Source organism: Dermochelys coriacea, chromosome 10 (assembly GCF_009764565.3).
Source record: "Dermochelys coriacea isolate rDerCor1 chromosome 10, rDerCor1.pri.v4, whole genome shotgun sequence".
Classification (NCBI taxonomy): Eukaryota; Metazoa; Chordata; order Testudines; family Dermochelyidae; genus Dermochelys; species Dermochelys coriacea.
Genome location: NC_050077.1, coordinates 46,200,355 through 46,224,688, shown reverse-complemented (window position 1 = coordinate 46,224,688; position 24,334 = coordinate 46,200,355). Strand labels below are relative to the sequence as shown.

At 58.2% G+C, this 24,334-nt stretch overlaps 1 protein-coding gene across 2 annotated transcripts in view; it reads left to right on the top strand.

Annotated features, from left to right (window-relative positions):
* The first annotated feature begins 4,784 nt into the window (after nucleotides 1-4,784).
* Nucleotides 4,785-24,334, top strand: part of NMB (neuromedin B) — a 31,507-nt gene continuing 11,957 nt past the window's right edge. The window contains exons 1-2 of one of the 2 annotated variants that reach the window (XM_043494255.1): nucleotides 4,785-4,797; nucleotides 20,595-20,786. In XM_043494255.1, the coding sequence (XP_043350190.1) occupies nucleotides 20,654-20,786 (133 nt within the window). In that variant the 5' untranslated portion in view covers nucleotides 4,785-4,797; nucleotides 20,595-20,653. Of the gene's footprint in view, nucleotides 4,798-20,527; nucleotides 20,787-24,334 lie in introns of those variants that run through there. The other variant, XM_038417844.2, reaches the window with a different exon arrangement.

Below are 24,334 nucleotides of genomic sequence, written 5' to 3'. Positions count from 1 at the left end.
GGAGCGAGGGGCTAAGCGGTCTGGAGGTAGAACAGGGAAACCAAGGGGCTAGCTTCAGAGGCTGGGGCGGGGCAAACAAAGCCTGCAAAAGGAAATGGGCGGGGCAGGCAAATAAACTGAAGCTAGTAAGGGGGGCTGGAGCAAAAGAGGAGGCAAAGCAAGTGGCAAATGGGGCAGGCAGTAAAGGGCAAAGCTGGGGGGTAGGCAGTCTGGGGGGGGCACATGTGGGATGAGACGGGTGAGACCCCTCCAGTAGCCCGAGCTCCCCCTCACCCGTCTGCCCCTCTGTCATCCCCCCAAGCTTCTACCTCCGCTGCCAAACCAACTGCCATCACCCCCGCTGGGGCACCAGCAGCGACGGGCACCGGGATGACCTCCACTGCTGCCACGTCTATCACCCCCTCAGATTTGGGGGGAGTCCCCCCAGCCGGCGGGAAGGGCCAGGGGAAGAAGAAGGGGAAGGGCCCCGCTAAAAAGACCAGGCCCTCCATGGCAGGGGCTGCCCCCAATGCCCCGGCCCCATCTCCAGCTGGGCCCAGCGAGATGGGCAGACAGGGTGCGGACCCCCGACGGGGCTCCTGATGGGTTGACCTGAATGCTGGGGCGATAGGGGGCGGCGGAGGGAGGATAGCAGCCCCTGGTGGGTCGGGACGGGCAAACACAAAGGCCATTCCCTGGGACTCATCTGTTGGAAAGGGGAAGGAGACAGTCCCAGGGGTGGCAATAATATCTCGGGAGGTGGGCGGGATAAGGGCAGGGGCAGGGGTAGAGGTGAGAGTCTGGGTCGGGAGAGGGCTCTCACTGATGCCGGGCGCAAGCTCGCTGGTGGATTTGGCAGCCACGGCATCAGGAGGTGGACTTTCTTCTGTAGGGTCCTCTCCCGGAAAGGAGGTCGAATGCTCCTCACCAGCGAGGGATGCCCCTGATAGCTCAGGTTCCAGCCGCGTGGTACTGGCCGTTGCCTCAACTGGCTCAGCGGCTCTCAGCGGGGTGCCCTCTGCAGCCGGGTTGATGGAGGAGTCCAGGGGCTCCTCGGAGGTGGGAGCAGAAGCAACGGTTACGGGGAGGGAGTATGGGGAAAGGGGGGTTGGAATGAAGTCGCCCAGATCGAGGCCCGCTGGCATAGGATCGTCCTCCCCCTGGGTGACCGGGGTCAGACCCAGGGCCTCGATCTCCTCATATATAGAGGGGAAATTGTTTTCCGCTACCCCGGGATTCTCCCCGCCGGCACCTGACGCGACGGTTACTTCGGGGCACACTGGGGTTTCAGATGGTGCCTCGGGGGTCTTGGAGGGGAGGGACTCCCGTGGAGGGGAGATACTGCCTTCCAGTGCTGCCACGTCTTCCCCAGCCGGCTCTGGTGGGTGGAACACACCCGTGGGTAGAGCGGAAGGCTCGGCATCGGTGCCCCCCTTCCTGGTCTTCCGGGGGGCCTCCGCGTCAGATGGGAGGAGCGGAGCTCGAGCCTTCCGCTTGCCCCGCTTCCCCTGGACTAGGGCCCAGCCCTCCATGGCATCATCCGGGGGCTGGCTAGTAGGGGTTGTGTCAGGGGGCAGAGGCGATGGCTCAGGGACTCGAGGGGGTAACGGTGGGGCAGCACAAGGGAGGGAAGATTCCCCTTGGGGCGGGCCCTCTCCCATGCTTGGCGGTGTCCCTGCCGCACCCTCCTCCACAGGCCTCCCCAGATTGCAAACAGTGGGGGCGGGGTTCTCCCGCTTGTCTGGGCATAGTGGGGGAGGTGCCCCTTGGGCCCGAGCGGGAGCAATGGTGGACTGGGAAGGAGGAGGGGTGGATTTGGGCGCCGGGCAGCCAGGGGCGTCGGCGATGATGGGGCCGGTGCCCTGCCGGGGCTCGGGGGTCCTGGGTGCCCCTCCTTCCTGGGCCAGGGGGCAGTCCCTCCGGACGTGCCCCATCGCCCGGCAGAGGTAGCACCGGGCCTCCCCCGTGGAATAATGCACCCTGTAACCGGCCCCCTGGTAGGGGACTAGGAAGGACCCCTCCAGCGCCTCTCCGTCGCGCGCCACCGGCGGCAGTTGAAGCTGCGCTTGCCGGCGGAACGAGAGGACGTGACGGAGGGTGGGGTCTTTGCAGCCCAACGGGAGAGGGCTGATGACAGAGATGGGCTTTCCCAAGGTAGAAAGGGTGGGTAACAGGGCGGCATTGGGCAGAAAGGGAGGGACGGAGGTCAGAACCAGGCGGACGCCCAGGTCCTCTAGCGGCTCTAAAGGGACGAACACGCCCCCCACGGCCAGGCCCTTCTCCACCGCCTCCTGGGCGGCGGCCTCCGATGCTAGGAAGACGACCTTGCCATACATTTTGGAGGCTGCCACAATGGCCGTGGGCCCCACCACCCTCGCCAATGCCCACACATAGGTCTCCACGTGAGGTGAGGCGGGCACCAGGAGGCAACGGACGCCGTGCTTCCTGGTCATGGTGGGAAAGGGGCCCCGGCCGCTATAGATGGTAGCAGAGGCGGTGGGCTGGAGAAATGATGTAGCGGCAGGCGGGGGGGCTGCCGCCACCTGGGCGTATGCTCTGGGGGCCGGGGGAGGGACACCTGCAGAGCTGGTGGAGGGAACAGCGGGGAGGGGTGCCCCAGCTGGAGATGGGGCCGGGGCATTGGGTGCATCCCCTGCCATGGAGGGCCTGGTCTTTTTAGCGGGTCCCTTCCCCTTCTTCTTCCCCTGGCCCTTCCCGCCGGCTGGGGGGACTCCCCCCAAATCTGAGGGGGTGATAGACGTGGCAGCAGTGGAGGTCACCCCGGTGCCCGTCGCTGCTGGTGCCCCAGCGGGGGCGGTGGCAGATGGTTTGGCAGCGGAGGTAGAAGCTTGGGGGGGGTGATGGAGGGGTAGGCGGGGGAAGGGGGGCTCAGGCTGCTGGTGGGGTCTCACCCGTCTCATCCCCTGCCATCATGAACAAGGAGGAAAGGGGGACACCAAAAGGAGGAGGGGAGAGGGGAAGCAGGTCGACCACTCCTCCCCGCTAGGGTGCAGGCAGGGGAGGAGGGCGCCAAAAGGGGTGGGCTGGACGGGGGGCAATCAGGGGTTAGGGGTCAGTCACCGACACAAGGTGGAAATTCCGGCTCCTCTTGGTGCACTAAGGGAGGGGGGATTCAACAACATTGAGGGTGCAGTGAAGAGGGTTGCAACTAAAATGGGGAATTGCACAAGCGCCTGGGAGGGGGCATGGGAACACGGAGCGAGGGGCTAAGCGGTCTGGGGGTAGAACAGGGAAACCAAGGGGCTAGCTTCAGAGGCTGGGGCGGGGCAAACAAACAAAGGCTGCAGAAGGAAATGGGCGGGGCAGGCAAACAAACTGAAGCTAGTAAGGGGGGCTGGAGCAAAAGAGGAGGCAAAGCAAGTGGCAAATGGGGCAGGTAGTAAAGGGCAAAGCTGGGGGGTAGGCAGTCCGGGGGGGCACATGTGCCCATGTGCACTTGCACAAGTCTTTTTTAGCTGGCTGCTGCTTCTGGCCCAAAGGGTGGAAATAGGGCGTGGCAAGCCAAGCAAGCAGCTGAGTCCAGAGGCAGGAGCTGAGGCAGCTGGTATACAGCCAGTGGGGGTGGTGGAGGGGGCAGTGTTGGTGGTAGTAGTGGTGGGGGTTGGCGGGGACACACAGATGGATTGGGGGGCAGCTCCACGCCACACCCCCTGTGTCCCTGGAAACACAGTCAAGACCCACACCACAAGAGCACAGTTTGAAAATTACTCAGTCTTAGGCCCCCTCCACGGTGGTCTGCAAAGTCTCTAGGTGCTGCCCCACTGGCAGATGATCCTCTTCTTCTCCTCCCTGGGCTTCAGCAGCTCCAGGCAGCGGCCTCTGCAGCAGCAGCAGCTCCAGAAACTCCAGGTGGTGGTCCAGGCAGGCAGAATGGACCCCTCTCAGGTGGTGGTGGTGGTGGTATCCACAACAGCAGTGGCTGGGGTCCCTCACTCCTCCTCTCTGGGGAGTGGGCTAGCAGCCCCCCCCCCGGGGCTGCAGTTGCAGCACCCAAGTGTGGGGGGTCCAGCAACCAGGTCTTATTGGGATCCGGGAAGTGGGCGGGCGAGGCCCGTCCACAGCTAAAGGATCCCCCCCAGCCTAAAAGGGGGATCCACAGGACCTAGATGCCCAAAAAAATTTCGGGGGACAACTAATAAAATAACAGGGACAGGAGTGCGGTCAAAGGGTCAAAAGAAGGGAACCGGACGGGGACACCGAGCAGAGAACCCCGGACAGCGCCCACTGCTCCTCAAAGGCGTCAAGGGAGTCAGAGGATGCCGCCCAGAGGAACTCTGCCCGGATACGTGAACGGACCGAGGATCGGAAATAGGCCCTACAGTCACAGGAGACTCCATCGGCCAACATCCTCACTCTGGTTTTGTAGATGGCCATTTTAGCTAGGGCCAGGAGGAGGTTGACCAGGAGATCCCGTGACTTTGTGGGGCCACGGATAGGGAGTGCATAAATGAGAAGGTGAGGGGAGAAGTGCAACCAAAAACGTAATAAGATATTGGTGAGGAGCCGGAATAGGGGCTGCAGCCTGGCACACTCCAGGTAGACATGTGCCAGGGTATCCCTCACGCCGCAAAAGGGGCAAGTGTCTGGGATTGTGGTGAACCGCGCCAAGTACACGCCCGTGCTCACGGCTCCGTGGAGGAGACGCCAACTGATATCCCCGGCGGGCTTTGGGACTAAGATGGAATATAGGCTGGCCCACCGGGGCTCCTCACCCTCCAAAGGTGGCAGGAGGTCCCGCCATTTTGTATCGGGGCGGGACACGAGGGTACGGGCGTGAAGGGTGTGGAGCACGAGCGTGTAGAGATGTTTTCTTGGCGCGGTTTGTGAAGGGGTGAAGGGATCGGTTGGGTCCACGGGGCAGGGGTCCAATTAAAAGGTCCGGCGGGCCTGGGGTAGTGGGTGGGCGGGGCGTGCCCTCGTGCAGGACCCGGTCGAGATAAACCCGAGCAGCGGGCGGCAAAGCGGCCTTCACCTCCTGAAGTATGCCTCGGGGTGTACAAGGTCTGGAAAGCCCCATGCGCTGAGCGAAGGTTAGGGGATCCAGCCAATCTCCCCGGTCATAGTCCAGGAGGTCTCCGACTCTTGTGACCTCTGCCAGGACCAACCTCTGGCGCACCGAGCGGGACTCCGCCACCTGCAAACGGAGCTGGGGGTTGTGTAGCAGGGGCTCCGCGAGGAGATCTGTTCCCTCGGTGGCCGCCACGGACCTGCTCGTTGTAAAGAGTTTCCAGGTCCGGAGGAGGTCCTGGTAGAAGACCGGCAGCCCGGAGAGGTCTCGCGGAAGACCTCTCGGATGGAGATAAAGGAGCTGCCGGTCGTATCGGAGCCCTCGGAAGCGGCGCAGGAAGGCGTGCGCCAGTATGCTCCACGCCGGACTACCTGCACCATAAAGGAGCCTCTGCAGGGTCTGGAGGCGGAAGACATGGACCTGAGTAAGCAGACATTTGAGGCCCTGCCCTCCCTCCTCCACAGGTAGATGGAGAACCCCTGCAGGGACCCAGTGCAGTCCTGACCAAAAGAACTCCAGAATCGATGTCCGCAGGTTGGTCAGGAAAGCCGGGGCCGGGACCAGGGTGTTGAGCCGGTACCAAAGCATGGACAGGACTAGTTGATTAAGCACTAACGCTCTCCCTCGAAGGGAGAGGCACCGGAGTAGTCCTGTCCATTTCCGGAGCCGCTCTATCACCCCGCCCTCTAAATTCTGCCAGTTCTCCGGCGGAGAGGGATGCGTGGCAGAAAGGTAAACGCCCAGATAGAGCAGCGGACCCGTGCTCCACCGGATGGCTTGAAGCGCGGGTGGGCGGGGACTCGCCTGCCGCCAGTCCCCTACCACCAAACCAGAGCTCTTGACCCAGTTGACCGCGCAGAGGAGGCTGCTGAATAGATGGCCTGGCAAGCCTCCACTCGCACCAAGTCGCCCGGGTCCTGGACCATGAGGAGCACGTCATCAGCATACGCCGACAGACCAGCCTCAGCTCCGGCTCCCTCAGCACCAACCCTGTCAACCTCCTTCGGAGGAGACAGAGGAAGGGCTCGATCGCCAGAGCGTACAGCTGGCCTGAGAGGGGGCACCCCTGCCGTACTCCTCGCCCGAAATTGACCGGTTCGGTCAGGGTCCAGTTGAGCCTTACCAGACACTCTGCGGAAGCGTACAGCACCCGGAGAAAGTTCACAAACCTGGGTCCGAAGCCAAACGCCTGCAGAGTGCTCAGGAGATACCCGTGATCCATCCTGTCGAACGCCTTCTCCTGATCTAAGGACAGGAGGGCGAACGACAGACCATCCCTACACCCAAGTTCCAATAGGTCCCGGACCAGATAGAGGTTGTCGAAGATGCTGCGGCCCGGGACGGTGTAGGTCTGGTCTGGGTGGACCACGTCCGCCAGCACGGACCCTAGCCTCAGGGAGATGGCTTTTGCCACGATTTTGTAGTCCGTGCTGAGGAGCGAGACGGGACGCCAATTTCGTAAATCGCGGAGGTCCCCCTTCTTCAGCAATAAGGCGAGCACGGCTCGCCTGCACGAAAGAGGGAGGACCCTGCTCTGCAAAGACTCGGCCCAGACGGTGACTAGGTCTGGGCCCAGGACGTCCCAGAACACGCGGTAGAACTCCACGGTCAGCCCGTCCATGCCCGGAGATTTATTGGTGGGCATGCGACGGAGGGCTTCCGAGAATTCGGCCAGAGTGAGAGGCAGCTCTAGCCGGTCTCGGTCGCCCACGCTGACCGTCGGGAGCTCCTCCCACAGCACTCTGCAAGCGTTAGGATCGGTCGGCTCCGGGGAGAAAAGGCTTGCGTAGAAGGCTCTCGCCCTCTCGCACATCTCCACCGGATCCGTGAGGGGGGTGCCATCTTCTGTCAGTAGGCAGATGAAATGTTTCTTAGCCCCTCTCTTTTTTTCCAGGGCGTAGAAGAAGCGGGAGCCGCAATCCATCTCCCGAAGGAGACGGATGCGGGATCGAACAAAGGCACCCCGGGCCCGATGGTCCTCGAGGCTCCGGAGCTCCTCCCGCTTCTCCCGGCACGCTCCGCAGAGGGGTGGATCCTCGGGGCTGGCGGCCAGACGCCTCTCCAGCTCTAAGACCTCCCGTTCCAACTGCTCTATCGCTGCATCCCTCCGTCGACTGGTGCCCTGGGTGTAGTCACGGCAGAAGAGCCGGGCGCGCACCTTCCCTACGTCCCACCACCGCCGTGCCGAGGGAAAGGCACGCCGCTGCCCTCGCCAGGCCAGCCAGAACTCCCGGAAGGACGCCACGAAGCCCGCATCCTCCAGCAAGCTGTTGTTAAAATGCCAATAGGCCGGCCCCGGCCTCTCCGCGCAAAGGGAGGCTGTCACGGTGGCTATGTGATGGTCAGAAAATGGGGCCGGCCGGATGCTGGAGGAGTGGGCTCGTGTAAGATGAAAGCGTGATAAATAAATGCGGTCCAACCGGGAGTGGCGCGACCGATGGGCCTCCACCCGGACAAAGGTGAACGTGGAAGTGTCATCCGGGTGGTGGTCGCGCCAGACGTCCACCAGGGAGTGGTGTTCAACTATCTCCTGGAGGACGGCCACGGCGGCCGGGCTCTGCTCGGTTCCCGAGCGGTCCCGTTCCTCAAGGGTGATGTTAAAGTCCCCTCCCAGGACCAGGCACTCCTGAGGATCCAAGGTGCCGAGGAAGGCGGATGCCTGCTGATAGAATTGCAGCCGCTCCGGGCTCGCTGCTGGGGCGTAGATGTTGACGAGGTTGACTACGAGCCCCTCCATTTGGACCCGGAGGTGCAGCAGGCGACCCGGCACAGCCTCGGCGACCCCCAGCACCTCGGGCCGTAGGTCGGGGGAGAACAGGGTCGCCACTCCACCCGTATGAACTGTGAGGTGGCTAAAGAAGACCCTGTCCCCCCAATCCAGCCGCCAGCTGTCTTCGGCGGTCGGATCCGTATGGGTCTCCTGCAGGAAAACCACAGAGTACCTCCCTCTCGAAGGAAGGAGAGCACCTGGGACCTGCGGAGACCCATCTTACAGCCACGGGTGTTCAATGTTGCGATGGTAAAGGGTGCCATGAGGAGGGCTGGGGGGGATCCTCGCCGGCAGGGATGCTCGTGGCTCCCGGCGGGCCGCGTAGCAGTCCGTGAACCACCCCGTAGGTGAGTAAGGAGTCACGGAAGTGGCGGACCCGCTGGTAGGCCGCGGCGCCCTGTCTCCCGGTCCTTTTCCCCTCCCCCATGAGGGCCCTTGCGGCCCGGAGGATTTGATTAAAGTCCCCCCAACGCTGGAGGGCAAGCTGGACTTCGTTGCGGGAGCCACGGACGTCTTCTAGGAACTCCCGCAACTCCTCTCGCAGCGCATGGGGGGCTGGGGTTATGGTCTGGTTGCTTCCCGATGGGGCCCTTGGTACAGCCCCCTGGCCCAGCGAGACGGGCAGACAGGGTGCGGACCCCCGACGGGGCTCTTGATGGGTTGACCTGAATGCTGGGGCGATAGGGGGCGGCGGAGGGAGGATAGCAGCCCCTGGTGGGTCGGGACGGGCAAACACAAAGGCCATTCCCTGGGAGTCATCTGTTGGAAAGGGGAAGGAGACTGTCCCAGGGGTGGCAATAATATCTCGGGAGGTGGGCGGGAGAAGGGCAGGGGCAGGGGTAGAGGTGAGATTCTGGGTCGGGAGAGGGCTCTCACCGATGCCGGGCGCAAGCTGTCTGGTGGATTTGGCAGCCACGGCATCAGGAGGTGGACTTTCTTCTGTAGGGTCCTCTCCCGGAAAGGAGGTCGAATGCTCCTCACCAGCGAGGGATGCCCCTGGTGGCTCAGGTTCCAGCCGCGTGGCACTGGCCGTCGCCTCAACTGGCTCGGTGGCTCTCAGCGGGGTGCCCTCTGCAGCCGGGTTGATGGAGGAGTCCAGGGGCTCCTCGGAGGTGGGAGCAGAAGCAACGGTTACGGGGAGGGAGTATGGGGAAAGGGGGGCTGGAAAGAAGTCGCCCAGATCGAGGCCCGCTGGCATAGGATCGTCCTCCCCCTGGGTGACCGGGGTCAGACCCAGGGCCTCGATCTCCTCCTATATAGAGGGGAAATTGTTTTCCGCTACCCCGGGATTCTCCCCGCCGGCACCTGACGCGACGGTTACTTCGGGGCACACTGGGGTTTCAGATGGTGCCTCGGGGGTCTTGGAGGGGAGGGACTCCCGTGGAGGGGAGATACTGCCTTCCAGTGCTGCCACGTCTTCCCCAGCCGGCTCTGGTGGATGGAACACACCCGTGGGTAGAGCGGAAGGCTCGGCATCGGTGCCCCCCTTCCTGGTCTTCCGGGGAGCCTCCGCGTCTGATGGGAGGAGCGGAGCTCGAGCCTTCCGCTTGCCCCGCTTCCCCTGGACTAGGGCCCAGCCCTCCATGGCATCATCCAGGGGCTGGCTATTAGGGGTTGTGTCAGGGGGCAGAGGCGATGGCTCAGGGACTCGAGGGGGTAACGGTGGGGCAGCACAAGGGAGGGAAGATTCCCCTTGGGGCGGGCCCTCTCCCATGCTTGGTGGTGTCCCTGCCGCACCCTCCTCCACAGGCCCCGCCAGATTGCAAACAGCGGGGGCGGGGTTCTCCCGCTCGTCTGAGCATAGTGGGGGAGTTGCCCCTTGGGCCTGAGCGGGAGCAATGGTGGATTGTGAAGGAGGAGGGGCGGTTTCAGGTGCCGGGCAGCCAGGGGCGTCGGCGATGACGGGGCCGGTGCCCTGCCGGGGCTCGGGGATCCTGGATGGTCCTTCTTCCCGGGCCAGGGGGCAGTCCCTCCGGACGTGCCCCATCGCCCGGCAGAGGTAGCACCGGGACTCCCCGGTGAAATAATGCACCCTGTAACGGGCCCCCTGGTAGGGGACTAGGAAGGACCCCTCGAGTGCCTCTCCGTCGCGCGCCGCCGGCAGCAGTTGAAGCTGCACTTGCCGGCGGAACGAGAGGACGTGACGGAGGGTGGGGTCTTTGCAGCCCAACGGGAGAGGGCTGATGACAGAGATGGGCTTTCCCAAGGTAGAAAGGGTGGGTAACAGGGCGGCATTGGGCAGAAAGGGAGGGACGGAGGTCAGAACCAGGCGGACGCCCAGGTCCTCTAGCGGCTCTAAGGGGACGAACACGCCCCCCACGGCCAGGCCCTTCTCCACCGCCTCCTGGGCGGCGGCCTCCGATGCTAGGAAGAAGACTACCTTGCCATACATTTTGGAGGCTGCCACAATGGCCGTGGGCCCCACCACCCTCGCCAACGCCCGCACATAGGTCTCCACGTGGGGTGAGGCGGGCACCAGGAGGCAACGGACGCCGTGCTTCCTGGTCATGGTGGGAAAGGGGCCCCGGCCGCTATAGATGGTAGCGGAGGCGGTGGGCTGGAGGGAACAGCGGGGAGGGGCGCCCCAGCTGGAGATGGGGCCGGGGCATCGGGGACAGCCCCTGCCGTGGAGGGCCTGGTCTTTTTAGCGGGGCCCTTCCCCTTCTTCTTCCCCTGGCCCTTCCCGCCAGCTGGGGGGAATCCCCCCAAATCTGAGGGGGTGATAGACGTGGCAGCAGTGGAGGTCACCCTGATGCCCGTCGCTGCTGGTGCCCCAGCGGGGGCGGTGGCAGATGGTTTGGCAGCGGAGGTAGAAGCTTGGGGGGGTGACAGAGGGGCAGGCGGGGGAGGGGGAGCTCGGGCTACTGGAGAGGTCTCACCCGTCTCATCTCCTGCCATCATGAGCAAGGAGGAAAGGGGGGACACCAAAAAGGAGGAGGGGAGAGGGGAAGCAGGTCGACCACTCCTCCCCGCTAGGCTGCAGGCAGGGGAGGAAGGCGCCAAAAGGGGTGGGCTGGACGGGGGGCAGTCAGGGGTTGGGGTCAGTCACCGACACAAGGTGGAATTCCGGCTCCTCTTGGTGCACTAGGGGAGGGGGGGATACAACATTGAGAGTGCAGTGAAGAGGGTTGCAACTAAAATGGTGAATTGCACAAGCGCATGGGAGGGGGCATGGGCACACGGAGCGAGGGGCTAAGCGGTCTGGGGGTAGAACGGAAACCAAGGGGCTAGCTTCAGAGGCTGGGGCGGGGCAAACAAACAAAGGCTGCAGAAGGAAATGGGCGGGGCAGGCAAACAAACTGAAGCTAGTAAGGGGGGCTGGAGCAAAAGAGGAGGCAAAGCAAGTGGCAAATGGGGCAGGTAGTAAAGGGCAAAGCTGGGGGGTAGGCAGTCCGGGGGGGCACATGTGCCCATGTGCACTTGCACAAGTCTTTTTTAGCTGGCTGCTGCTTCTGGCCCAAAGGGTGGAAATAGGGCGTGGCAAGCCAAGCAAGCAGCTGAGTCCAGAGGCAGGAGCTGAGGCAGATGGTATACAACCAGTGGGGGTGGTGGAGGGGGCAGGGTGGTGGTAGTAGTAGTGGGGGTTGGGGGGGACACACAGGTGGATTGGGGGGCAGCTCCACGCCACACCCCCTGTGTCCCTGGAAACACAGTCAAGACCCCCACCACAAGAGCACAGTTTGAAAATTACTCAGTCTTAGGCCCCCTCCACGGTGGTCTGCAAAGTCTCTAGGTGCTGCCCCACTGGCAGATGATCCTCTTCTTCTCCTCCCCGGGCTTCAGCAGCTCCAGGCAGCGGCCTCTGCAGCAGCAGCAGCTCCAGGAACTCCAGGTGGTGGTCTAGGCAGGCAGAATGGACCCCTCTCAGGTGGTGGTGGTGGTGGTATCCACAACAGCAGTGGCTGGGGTCCCTCACTCCTCCTCTCTGGGGAGTGGGCTAGCAGCCCCCCCCCGGGGCTGCAGTTGCAGCACCCAAGTGTGGGGGGTCCAGCAACCAGGTAGCAGAGAACGGGGGGTGTCTGGCTCAGCCAGGGGAGCAGCTGGAGCAGCAGGGAGAGCTTAGGGCCTAGTAGCAGCAGGAGTAGCAGCTTCCCATCTCCCTCCAAGCTAGAAGGCTATGGGAGAGCAGTGGGGTAGAGAGAGAGGGATTCGCTCCAGGCTAAACAAATCCCTGGTACCAGGATCAGTGAAATGGAAACTGCTCTAGGTCAACTAAGACACCTGGGGGCCAATTAACTTTCCAGAAGGCAGGGAGAAGGCTAGGTTGATTGGGACACCTGAAGCCAATCAGGGGCTGGCTGAAACTAGTTAAAAGCCTCCCAGTCAGTCAGGTGGGAGTGCATGTCAGGAGCTGTGGGAAGAAGTTGTGCTGTTGGAGAGGCTGAGTAGTACACACCATATCAGTCACAAGGAAGGAGGCCCTGAGGTAAGGGTGAAGTGGAGCTTGAGGAAGTGAGGGCTGCTGTGCGGGAAGTAGCCCAGGGAATTGCACGTCATGTTTCTAAAAGGTCAGCTACCATAGCTGATACTATTAGGCTCCCTGGGCTGGAGCCCGGAGTAGAGGGTGAGCCCGGGCTCACCCTCCCACCTTTGCCCCCTGTTTAATCACTGAGACTGAGAGACAACAGAGACTGTGCAAGGAAGGATAATTTCTCCTCACCTCCCTCGCTGGCTTATGATGAAAATGGCTCAGTAGACTGTGACCCTTCTTTCTAGAGAAAGGGTTACGTGGAGGGTCACAATGAGCCTCTGAGGCTAGTGAAATCCACCAGGAAACGCGGGACCCATGGAGACAAGGACAGAGCTTTGTCACAATATACATTCAGAGAATATGAAAAGGTGGAGTAAGAGGCTAATTAATTAAGATGTTCTATTATCAGCAGGAGAAAAAAACTTTTGTAGTGATAATAAAGATGGCCCATTTAGACAGTTGACAAGAAGGTGTGAGGATACTTAACATGGGGAAATAGATTCAATATGTGTAATGACCCAGTCTCTATTCAAACCCAAGTTAATAGTATCTAGTTTGCATGTTAATTCAAGCTCAGCAGTTTCTCATTGGAGTCTGTTTTTGAAGCTTTTCTGTTGCAAAATTGCCACCTTTAAATTTGTTACTGAGTGGCCAGAGAGGTTAATGTGTTCTCCTACCGTCTGAGCTCCGCACCACCTGGGGTTGACTGCCCAAGCCCTGCGCGGGCTGGGGCTGGGGCTGGGGCTGGGGCTGACCATCTAAGTCCTATGCCACTGCGCCAGACAGCCTGAGCCCTGCCACCTGCATAGTCACTTGGCTCCCCCCTCCCCAAAAGTTCCTCCATGATGATCAGTGGGTGAGGGCAAAAATGGGCATTTGTCTCTTTTGCTAACAAAGTCGGGACGACCAGGACAGGGCTTAAAAAAGGGACTGTTCCGGCCAAAAGAGGACATATGGTCACCCTAGGTGGCAGCCCGTACAGCTGGGCTGCCCACTGCCACTGTGTGAAAACAGAAAAGTGCCTTCTTGACAAAAGCCTCCTAGGTAGGAGGGAGGAGACCACCTTTTCCATCCCTGTCAGAGTCTGCTGTGTTTTTCACGCCTTGTGTGCAGTTAAATTGGAGTGAGGATAAACCCATTCCCCCTGTTTAAAATTCCATGGGTGGTCTGGCTGCTCCCTGCCCCCATCAATGTGACAGCATCTTCCGGGGGGGTGCTTGTTTTCCCGCCCAGGTAATCTCTCAGAGGCATTCAGCTTCTCTGAGAGCAGCACTTAAATCTTTAAAAAGAATAGGAGTACTTGTGGTACTCCTATTCTTTTTGCAGATACAGACTAACACGGCTGCTACTCTGAAACTTAAAACTTTGTCACACTTTGGTGCCTACAGTAATTGGCCCTGTGAATGATGGACTCTGGCTTTCTTTGCCCTGCCTGTAATTGGTATCACTTAATCCGGGGCTGAAGCCAGAGTTTGCACATCTATCCCTTTATATACCCTCCGCAACTTCCTCCCCAGTATCTGGCCACTGGTTTTGATTTACACACACAAAACGTGGTTTCCTGGTTGGCACAGGAAAGCTTCAGTCCAAAACCCCACCACCGACAAAACAGGAAATGCGGAGTGGAGACAACACTTTTCCTCATGGCGCCACAACCTGACCTTGGCCGCCTGAACCCTCAGGGACATCCCAGCACATTGTCCCTCCCTGTGACGGGGTGTTCACCCCAGACTAGCCCGGAAAGGCTTAATGTGGCTCAGCTGGGGCTAACGAACCAGATAGACAACCTCTGACTGCAGATGGGGCCCAGCTGAGCAGGCAGGGCTGGGATAGGTGTAGGGAGAGAGAGCAAGAGCAGATGCAGACGGGGGACTGCAGTCACTCTGTGGGCTTATAGAGGGAAAGGAAGGAGGTGACCCAGGTCGGGGAATAGAAGCCCTGGGATCCACGTCCTGCAGGAAGGCTTTACTCAGAAGGCTGGTGGAGCAGAAGCCTGATAGGGTGGAGTAGGAAAAGGCTCAGGGAAATGCCAGTAAGGTTTGGAACAGTACAGACCTTGGCTGCTGATTTGAGAGTCCCTTAGGGGGAACCTGGAGTAGTGGGCAGGCTCGGGTTCACCTACCAGCTACTGGAGAAGTGGCACAGTCTGGGCAGTGAATTGGAAGAGTGCCTGAGCCAGTTCCTATGGAGTGATGTTGGCACCCTGGAAGGAGGAAACTACATGGTGACCTGGGTGGAGGGCCAGGCCACGAAGAGGGAGCACTGTAATTCCTGGGTGTGAGAGGGGCAGCAGAGTGAACAGGAGATGGTCAGGGGCACCAGATTGGGTGGCGCTGTTCCCGCAGATGCAGCCACAAGGAAGTGCCCCAATGGTGAGGAGAACCCCTTGACGCTCCCTCAGCCAGCAGCAAGGAATCCCCACTCAGTGGAGCTGCCTGGATTCTGGCCCAGTGTGGGGCCGTAGGGCTGCTGATGGGGCACAGCAACCATGGCCAGGCTGTGTAGAGAGGGGAAAGGATCTGGCCACCATCCTGCCCATCCACCTACCTCTACTGCTAGCAGCATCCAGATCAAGGCCCATCCCATCCACCAGTCCCACCCTGCCCCACAAACAACCCCTTGACAGCCCTAATCCTTGCTCCACTCTCATTTCCAGCCTTCCTGTGACAATCCTCCTTCCATAACCCTCCTGAGATCCCCCTCTGCCCCAGGGAACCCGAGTCATTCCTGGCCATACCTCCAGATGGGAACCAAGGACCCCATCCCCATGGACACGCCAGAGTTGGGCACCAATCCCACCACTGATCAACAATGTGGCTGCTTCCCTGGTTGTGCTCCTGCCCCCAGCATGACAGCTGGACCCAGTCTCAACTCCATAGCACCTCTGGATACCACAGGGCCATACTTGGCACAGGGTGCCCCATCTCCCCAGCCAGCCCTGAACATGCTGACAGCGCCTGCCCCAAGGGGCATCTACACTTTAATCCTGTTTATCCAGCAGCAGCAACATGGCTTAATAACTGTACTAGCTAGTGATTGCAGTATGTCAGGCTGACTGATATTGATAGGTTACTGTGATAGGAATTAATCTTTGATCATGTTGCTTAGTTATTAATTGCCCAGTTGTAGTGATTATTTAATTGCCATCTTCATTGTATGTTCTGTTCACTTATTTCCACCAACTCTGCTCCCCAGTGTCCATTCTTTTCACCTTCCTTTTTCACTCCTCCCTCTTTCTGCTTTCCCCTCTATACGATGTAATAATGTTCACACTCTCTTTCCTTCCCCTGCCAGATCCTGTCTCCCTCCCCATATTGGGCTTCCCTCTTCTCTTCTGCATTTCCAGCTGCGCACTAGCCTGCCACGAACTAACTCACTGTGTGGACCCTGCTACCATGCACTAAAATTGACAGCACTATATCAGAGCACACTATGAAATTTTAGTGTGCACTCGCAGGGTCCGCACGGCCGGACAGTACTTGGCAGGTTAGTGCACTGTAGATTGGCACTCTGCCTTGCCCTGTGCTAAGCTGCCATGTAGACAAGCCCTTAGACAATTCAAAGCGGGTCATTTGGAGGGAGCGGGGACTTTATCTTAGACTTTTTATTGTCTACCTCTGACCCTTATCCGACACAGCAATTTCAGGGCAACCTCCTTACATGCATGCATTTTGGAACACTTTGAAAAGTAAAATTGGGCCATTTTTGGGGGGCTGTCTGTTGGGGAAGCCCCTCATCCCAAAGCCTCAAATGTGCTCCCCAAACTGTATGCAGGTCTGCAACAGGCATGCCAACTTTAAAGCCCATCTGAATGTGCTTGTGAAGTTAAGTTCACTGAAAAAAGGTCTTGTAACTGACAAGTTCTGTTTCTAGCCTGATTGCGCACTAGATTTCTGGGTTGCATCGGTCTGGGGCACCACTTTACAGAAACAGAAAGAAATTGTAACAACTTGTAAAATCTTGCATTGTGCAGCTGGCTCTTGCTGGCATTCAGGAGCTTGGAGGAAGCCCAGTGTGATGTCAATTTCAGGCAGTCCCTGCCTATATATATTTTTTTTTCCTTAGCAGCAGGTAATAAACCATTATACAAGCTAACAAATTTTAGAATGAGGGGGGCTGAATCTCAGGACCCCCATGACCAGATGATTCCAACTTTGCATCGCTAACTTTATGCTTGCCCTGATGTGACACAGCAATCTATCTATGCATGTGCATTCTAGAACACTGTGAGAAATTGCCTCTTAAACAGACAGCTCTGCTCGGCTGTCGCAATGAACATCACTAGCAAAAGGCTCCTCTTCTCCTTCTCTTCTCTTTGTTACCCTTCCTGGCACTCTGCAAAGTAGCCATCCGGTCTAGATGAACCTGGTGAGAGCTTAGTACTGGCGCTGTAACTCTGCAATGATTAACTGGGAGGGATCTCACCAATACAACAATAGAGCAGAACAGGGTGAAGGGGAGGTTGGGGAACAGCAGAAGGGTGAAGAAAGCAATGCCGTGATGAGGGGGTGGAGAGAGAGACAGAGAGAAATATAGCAAGAAGAAACAGAAAACATGCCTTTTCAGTGCAAACAGGGAGGAATTACCCTGCATGCCCATGTTGCAGAGCAAGAGGGAGAAGCTAGTGTCAGTTATAAAATCCATGGATAAAGTCCAGTCATTTTCCCAGGGGTAGAATCGACTGTCTTTTGTCAGCCCTGCTTGGCAGAGCTTCCAGTCACTGAGGTTACCGCGCTTATCCTCCACCTTTGATGCAGTAGGAACTTTCCATCACTGTAGGTTCAATTGCTTCATCGGTGTAACCGTGCCTCCGTGGGTCACAACTGAGAATGCCAAAATAAGGACAAACTGCTGAGAAATAGGGCAGATACACCCCGAGACATGGCTAATCCCCCATAGGATACACTAAACCAGCAACGAAAGTAAACTTCTGTTTCACCACAGTGGCTAACAAGAAGTCATAAAGGCAGTTTCCCCAGTTCTTGTATTACCACCGAAAACACTGGCTTTAAAGGTGAGTGGTTCTTTATAACCAGTCTCATCAAATAAAAGGTTCTTTTGAGCTCAAAGGACCAGCCACACACCCAGGTCAACATATAACTTAGATCTTACCCAAAAATCATGCTCATGACAATCCTTTAGTATCTAAAGGTTTATTCATAAAAAGAGAGAAAGAAAGGTGAGTTAAAATTGGTTAAATGGAATCAATTACATACAGTAATGGCAAAGTTCTTGGTTCAGGCTTGTAGCAGTGATGGAATAAACTGCTGGCTTAAGTCAAGTCTCTGACTGCTTCCAAATCATTGGAAGGTCCTCAGTCCATTGGTTAAAATGCTCCCATTAGTATAAGTCCACATTCCAAAGGCTGGAGCAGTATAGAGGCAAAATGGAGGAGTTTCTAGGGCCTTTTATATCCTCTGCCATGTGGAGGGAAACCCATTGTTCTTACTGAGGAAAATTACAGCAACAAGATGGAGTTTGGAGTCACGTGGGCAAGTCATATGTTCATGCATTTTGCCTAGTCATTGCAGGAAGCCATTACCTATGCTCCAGAGAGCATGTTTACATGACAGTCCACTCAGCGTAGATGGGCATCTCCCAGGGTCCATTGTGAGTTAAGTGTCCTTTTGATGGGCCACTCAATTTGAATAGTCCCTCCGAGATGTGCTGGCTAACTACCTTGTTAGTTCCCCCAGGAGCAAACATTTGAAATACAGGTAGAGAGTCAATACTCATAATTTCAAATACAAAACTGATATTATGCTATCTGTATGCATGTCATAATCAGCAAATCATAACCTTTTTAAAGACTCCTCACTTGACAACCTTTGAACAAGATTTGTTGCAAATATATAACAGTGGTTGCAACAATGATCTATATGGTCGTATTTTAATCAGATAATGTCACAATCGGGGACCAGTCCTTCGCATGGTGATTGAAGGAGAGAGCCCCAGGAGGCTGGTATCTGACTCCCCCCATTCATCAGACCCTCTAATTGGGGCAGTATGGATGTGGTCCTGTTAGACTAGATGGGACAGGAGATGACAGGAGGGGGATAAACCAGAGAGCTAGGCTGAGCCAACCCACTGCCCTCCGGCAATGTGGATTGTAGATCTCGTTTCTGTATTTCATCACTAATTCTAGTCTGGCTGCTGTGTCAGACCGGAGAAGGGAGTACAGCTGAGGCTGAGACATGTCAGAGATGTAACTCCTGCCAGGCCGAGTCAGGGCACAAAGCCCGCACTGAAGCCACTGCCAGGTGTGGTGTCATTCTAGAATCTATTTCCTGAATAGCTCCTTGAAGGGTCACAGTGCATCTTTATCATAAGGGGGGCCCAGTACTGTAGCTCCCCTCCATGGGTGTCCCCGCAAGTGCTGCGGGACTTCTGTCCCTGGGTGCCTGGGATAATGCTGGGTGCATCATGGTCCTGGAGGCAAGCGCTGTAGCGCTCCAAGCGCCAGGCTCCCCAGGCTGTAGCCCGCAGTGGGTTCCTCTAGTCAGTCACACACTAGAAGGGGTGCTGGAAACCGAAAGCTGCACATTCCCTTGGCACGATGGCTAGAAGATTAAATCCAGTGCAGCACCTAGGGGCTGTCCAGCCTGGTCCAGGTGCAAAAATGGTAACAAGGTCCCTGTGTGACCTCTCTGCATCAACCTCCTACCTGCTGGCCAGAGTCCTGTGTCCTCCTGCTGCAGCTGAGAACGGTAGTGCCCTTCTAGGCTTCCCATCTTGACCAGGAGGGCCCAGGGATAGCCTGTGGGTAGCAGTCACCCACTCTGATCCCAGAGATATCAGGATACTGCTGACGCCAGCAGCCCAGAGCCATCCATTGACTCAATAGGGGACATAGCTGAGCCCTGCCAAGTCTCCTGGCCTAAGGCAAATGGTACTGATGAAATGTCATTTGCATATACCAAAGCTGAGGCCCTCTGCACGGGAACAGAATCTAGGGACAAGTCTAAATGTAATCTGGGTAAAGTAAAGCAAGCCCCATCTCAGGCCTTTGAAAGGTTCCTCAACATCTACTGCCTGTCCCACCACCAGCTCTGTGCAGTCTTCTAAAGCTACCATCTGGTTTACTAGTTGGAGAATACTGCCTGTCCCCAATCTCTGCTGCACCAATCCCACCTGCTTACCAGGGTTGACGATGGGGGAATGGTTCCAGAGGGTTGCCCAGAACTGGAGGGGGTGATGGTTAAGAATAGGGGACAGTACCTTGTGTAATGGGGGGGGCGCTCCTCAGCCTCTACGCATCTGAGCTCAGAGCATTTCACAACACAGGAGGAGCTGCTCCTTCCTCATCAAAGTCACCCAACATAGGTGGCAATTCACTGGGAAAACTCGCTGAGAGCCTGTCCTGCTGGGTGCCAAGGCTCATGCTTTGGAGACCCTCTTATTCAAGTTCCCGGGGAAATGGGTGGGCCCTGACCATGATCCCCTGACTCCCTGAAGAGAGAAGGAAGCAACCTGGCTATGCTGGCAGGGTGAGAGCCGGAAATGGGGGGGGAGGGAGTGGGTTGACATGTAAAGGACTCATAAACATTTTCCAGTTGTGCTTTTGCACCTCCAGAGGATCTATGGACAGCTCCCTGGCTCTGCTGCCCCCTGAGCTGTCTGTTCCTCCAGCTGGTTGCCCAGTTTGTCAGTGAGGGGTTGCAGGGCACTGGGGGAGCAGGATGCCATTCCAGCCCAGATCTCTGAAGCACCTCTGCCCATGGTGGGCCACTTTCCACTGACTGCAGGGGGCTTTGGGGCAGACCCTGGGGGGCTCTTTTTGGTGAGCCTGTTTGTGCTTGATAACACCCGGCCTGCACTTTGTGTGGGAGTGAAGCCTACTGCTTGGAGGGCCTGGCCATGCCGCTGCCATGGGTGGCAGGATCTGCACCCCGACTTCCCTGTGTGTCCTGTTTGGGGCGCTGCACAGAAGGTGCCCTGGGCCCATAGGTGCTGGAACTATGGGTACTGGGGGTGCAGCCGCAGCCCCTGGCTTGAAGTGGTTTCCATTTCCATCAGCTACAGGGTTTACAGTTTGGTTCAACAGCTCCCAGCACCCGACCCTACACGTTGTTCCAGCACCACTGCCTGGGCGCAGGTTCCCTGGCCCGGAGCACGTGGCGGGAACCTCCGGGCCGGGGCACGCAGCTGGGCGTTGAGTCACCCCCGCCAGCCCCGCTCCCGGCCCTAGGCGTGGCCGGGGCCCGGGTGGGGTTGGGCGCCCCTCGCCGCCGCCGCCGCCGTGCGCAAGGCGAGGGCTGTGACTGCTCCCGGCCAGTCTCCGCCCCGCGGTGGGAGGCTTTAAATGGAGCAGCCCGGGAAGCCAGAGGCGACCAGCCCGGACCAAGAGTCGCCGCCGCTTCCCCCGGCCCCAGGCGAAGCGTCCCCCGGAGCCCGGCGGGGAGCCATGGGCGCGCTGCCCGCCAGCCGGCTCCTGGGCTGCCTGCTGCTCCTCTCCTTCCTCTCGGCCGCCCCCGCCGAGCCGGGGGGCCGAGCGGCCAGGATCAAAGTCAACCCCCGCGGCAACCTCTGGGCCACAGGTACCGTCCGCTGCCCAGCCCCGGCGCCGCCCGGCGGAGCGCCCCTGGGGAGCCGCCCGCGGCTTGGGCGATCGAAGGGGCTTTCCCGGATCCCGGCGGGGTCTGGCGGAGCATCCCGGCGGCAGACGGCCCCGCTTCCCTCCCGGCGGCAGGCCGGCCAGCGGGCGAAGCCGCCCCTAGTCCGAGCCCGGGGGAGAGGGGAGCCGGGCCGGGGGGATGGAGGGTGTCGGCGGACCCCCAGAGCCAGCGGGCCGGGGCGAGTTTGTCTGCGGGGAACCCCCCGCCGGTGTGGCCGGACAGGCAATGAGGGAGAGCCTGGGGCGGGGGCAGGTGAGCAGCGGGGGACCCCCATGGCTCCAGCCCCAGAGCTGGGCGGGCCAGGGGACTGGAGCTGCCCGGGAACAAGGCTGGGCTGGGTGGGAAGAGCGGCTGAGAGCTGCCGCGAGGAGGGCCGGCCGGCGGGGCAGGGCTCAATTCCTGTCTCCGGAGAGCGCGGCTGGGCAAAGCATCTTGTCGTGGGGCAGCTGGGCTGCCTGGCTAACGCGCCAAGGTGGGGCGCACGCCCAGCCGCCAGCGCCGCTTCCCAGACTCTCCGGAGTGCCGCTGGCAGGAGCAGTGCGAGGGACTTGGTTGTGGGGGCTGAGAGCTGGCACCCCTCGGAGGCAAACTCGAGCAGCAGGTGAGCAGACCTCCGTTCCCCCCGTGTCTACGCCGGCCCTTCGGCTGGGTGATGGGGGCGCGCTTTGCTTTGGATGGGCTGGCGGGGTCCTAGCTGAGGTTCATTCACGGCAGTGCCTCCCCGGCAAAGGAACCCCTGCTTCTGGGCCAAGGGCTCTCCGGCCTGGAGAGCTCAAAGGGCAAAGGGGCCAAGACCCAATGAGGTTCTGTCAAACTACTCCCGGCAGCCTGTCGGGGACCCTGGTGCCAGGGAGGGCTGCCAGGAATTGGCGCATTTACCTGCCGAAATTAACAGCCAGAAGAAACCTAAAGCAAGCGAGCAGGAGGGGGGGGGAAGGAACATGAGAAAGGGCTTAGCCAGGGGCCCTTGTACCTACTGCAATAGATACACATTTTAAACACTCTCAGCTCCTCAAAACAGATGCACATTTTAAAAGCATAGGGTTAGCCCTCTCCTGAAATCATCTACACCATTAACCCCCCCCCCCCCAAAAAAAAAATAGATCCAAAAATAAGAGACCCAGCCATTAGGAGTGTATTTTGTGCAGGTCAGAAGTAGCCTCTCCTTCACATCCTCTTCTGTGTGATGTGGGGGTGGAGATAGGTGAAAGGCAGGATTGAGAGAAGGCTCCTGAGATTTCTGGAGCTGGGCTGGAGAGCAAGAGGAGGGCACAAGTCAGGAGGAGAAGTGGGCAGCTGCCGTCTGTCAGTCACCGTACAATGCCTACGCCCTTCCATTGCCCAGCATGGGCTGCCCCAACACGCTGTGCTGGCAGCTCCAGAGCACTGGTGCACACTGCGTTATCACACACGTAGTGCTGAAAATGCTGGCCAGTCATGGTCTCGGGAGTAATAACTTGTGAAAGTCCTGGGGCAAACTGGAAAAATAACGGCTGTGCTATTAATCTTAATTCAGATACATGAGCATGTTATGGCGCTCGACTGACCTGAGGGTTTGTCTATCCTGCAAAAAGAGGTGTGGACTTTGGGTCTCTGGGTGGCAGCTTGGGCTCTCAAGCCCACCTGATCCCCTGGTCCAAGCTTGGGGGCTAGCATGAGCAGCTGTCAGAGCCACCGTATCCACACTGCTATTTTTAGTACACTAGCTGGAGCCCCACTAGCAGGAGTCTGTCTGCTTGAACTGGGGGACTCGCTCCCAGATGCAATGTAAATACTCTTTTAGAGTTTCACTTGTGCTGCTAACCCAAATTAAAAGCCAAGTTTGCGTTTTCCCTGCTGTTTTAACCAGAGTTACCAATGTACCATTTTTGCAGTATAGACACCCCCTAAATGGGAGAGACCACCTCCACAGAACTCCATCCACAAACCTGCTCCCAGTGGAATGACAACACATTCAACCAATGAAATGTCCGAAACATAATCCTGGGGGGGGGGAGGTGGGAATATAGATGGATGATCAGCAGAACTGTCCTTGATTAACCAATGATTCTGGTGCCTGGACAATATTACCTAGCTACTGTTAGCTGATTGTCCCTTTTGTGGGTGCGTGGCAAGGTGGATTGCTCCAAATCCCTATAGCAGGGAGATGGTACCCACAATCCCAGACACAGGCAGCAAATTCCTCAGGCAGATTCTGCCTCATGGTGAGTAGTACTGTACTGTGGAGGCACCAAGGTCTACACTGAGCCAAATACTGGGAGATTAGACAGAGGGTTTCAGAACGTCAGATGCAATCAGGTATTAGAGAGACCAGGTGTGTGTGTGTAATATCTTTTATTGGACCAACTTCTGTTGGTGAGAGAGACAAGCTATTGTGCTACAGAGAGCTCTTCTTTGGGTCTGGGAAAGATACCAGTGTTGTAGCTGTGTTCATCCCAGGATATCTGAGCATACCTTTCCCAGACCCAAGGAAGAGCTCTGCATGGCTTGGAAGCTTGTTTCTCTCACCAACTGAAGTTGGTCCAATAAAAGATATTACCTCCTGCACCTTGTCTCTCTAATATCCTGGGACTGACACGGCTACAACTAATTGCATGTAATAAAATATTGGTATAGTAAAATGAAAAGCAGAGCGCCTGCCCATTATTTTAAGGCAAAGCAGAGAGAAAGCTGAAATACCTTCCAGATTTGCACTGTTCTGAGACAGAGGAGACCAAATCTATTTCTCAGCTACTCATCTGCATGTTCAAAATCTAGTCTGGCACCTTTGGTACCACTGTGAAACTTGTCTGAATAGTGCTCTCTGAAGGGGAGTGAGCAAGCGAAAAGGTGGGTGTGTGGGAGAAAGCTGCTGTGAAGCTTCCCGCAGACGAGAAGCCGAGAATGGGGGTGGAGGACAGTGCTGAGAGAGTCACTTAATCTGTTTGGCTAGGAGAGAACTAAGGGAGCCCCTGGAAAATCAGCTCTACTAGTTACTGGAGTTGCCCTCCAGTAACCCCCTCGGTATGGCTTGCTGCGGAGCAAACCCCCAGACGACGTCCCTATCTCAGAATGGCAATGCCGGCTCCATCCCAGGGCAATGCTCATCCTAGTTAAGGATGCAGCTGCTGTAACCCTGGGCACTGTGTGCCAGGGACCCCGCTAGTTGGGGGTGGGTTGGTAGCAGGAGATAATCCGCTAGCCAGGCAGCAATGGATCCAGAATGTGTCCTCTGTGCTGCTGCTGCTCTGCCACCAGAGGGCTCCTTTCCCAGCCGGCAGAGGGAGAGGGACAGATCACTCAATGCCCAGAGCAGAGGCTTCCAGAAAAGGAACAAATTCCTTTATGAACCCAGACCCAAGTGTGGTCTGATCCCTCAGTCTGCGCCCCGGGGCTGCTTCCCCTCAGCCGGTCTCTTGCCAAGGGAGGTGTGAAGGGCCTTTATGCTGCCCCTTTTCCTCCTTGCCTGTCTGAAGCCAGGGAGCCGGAAA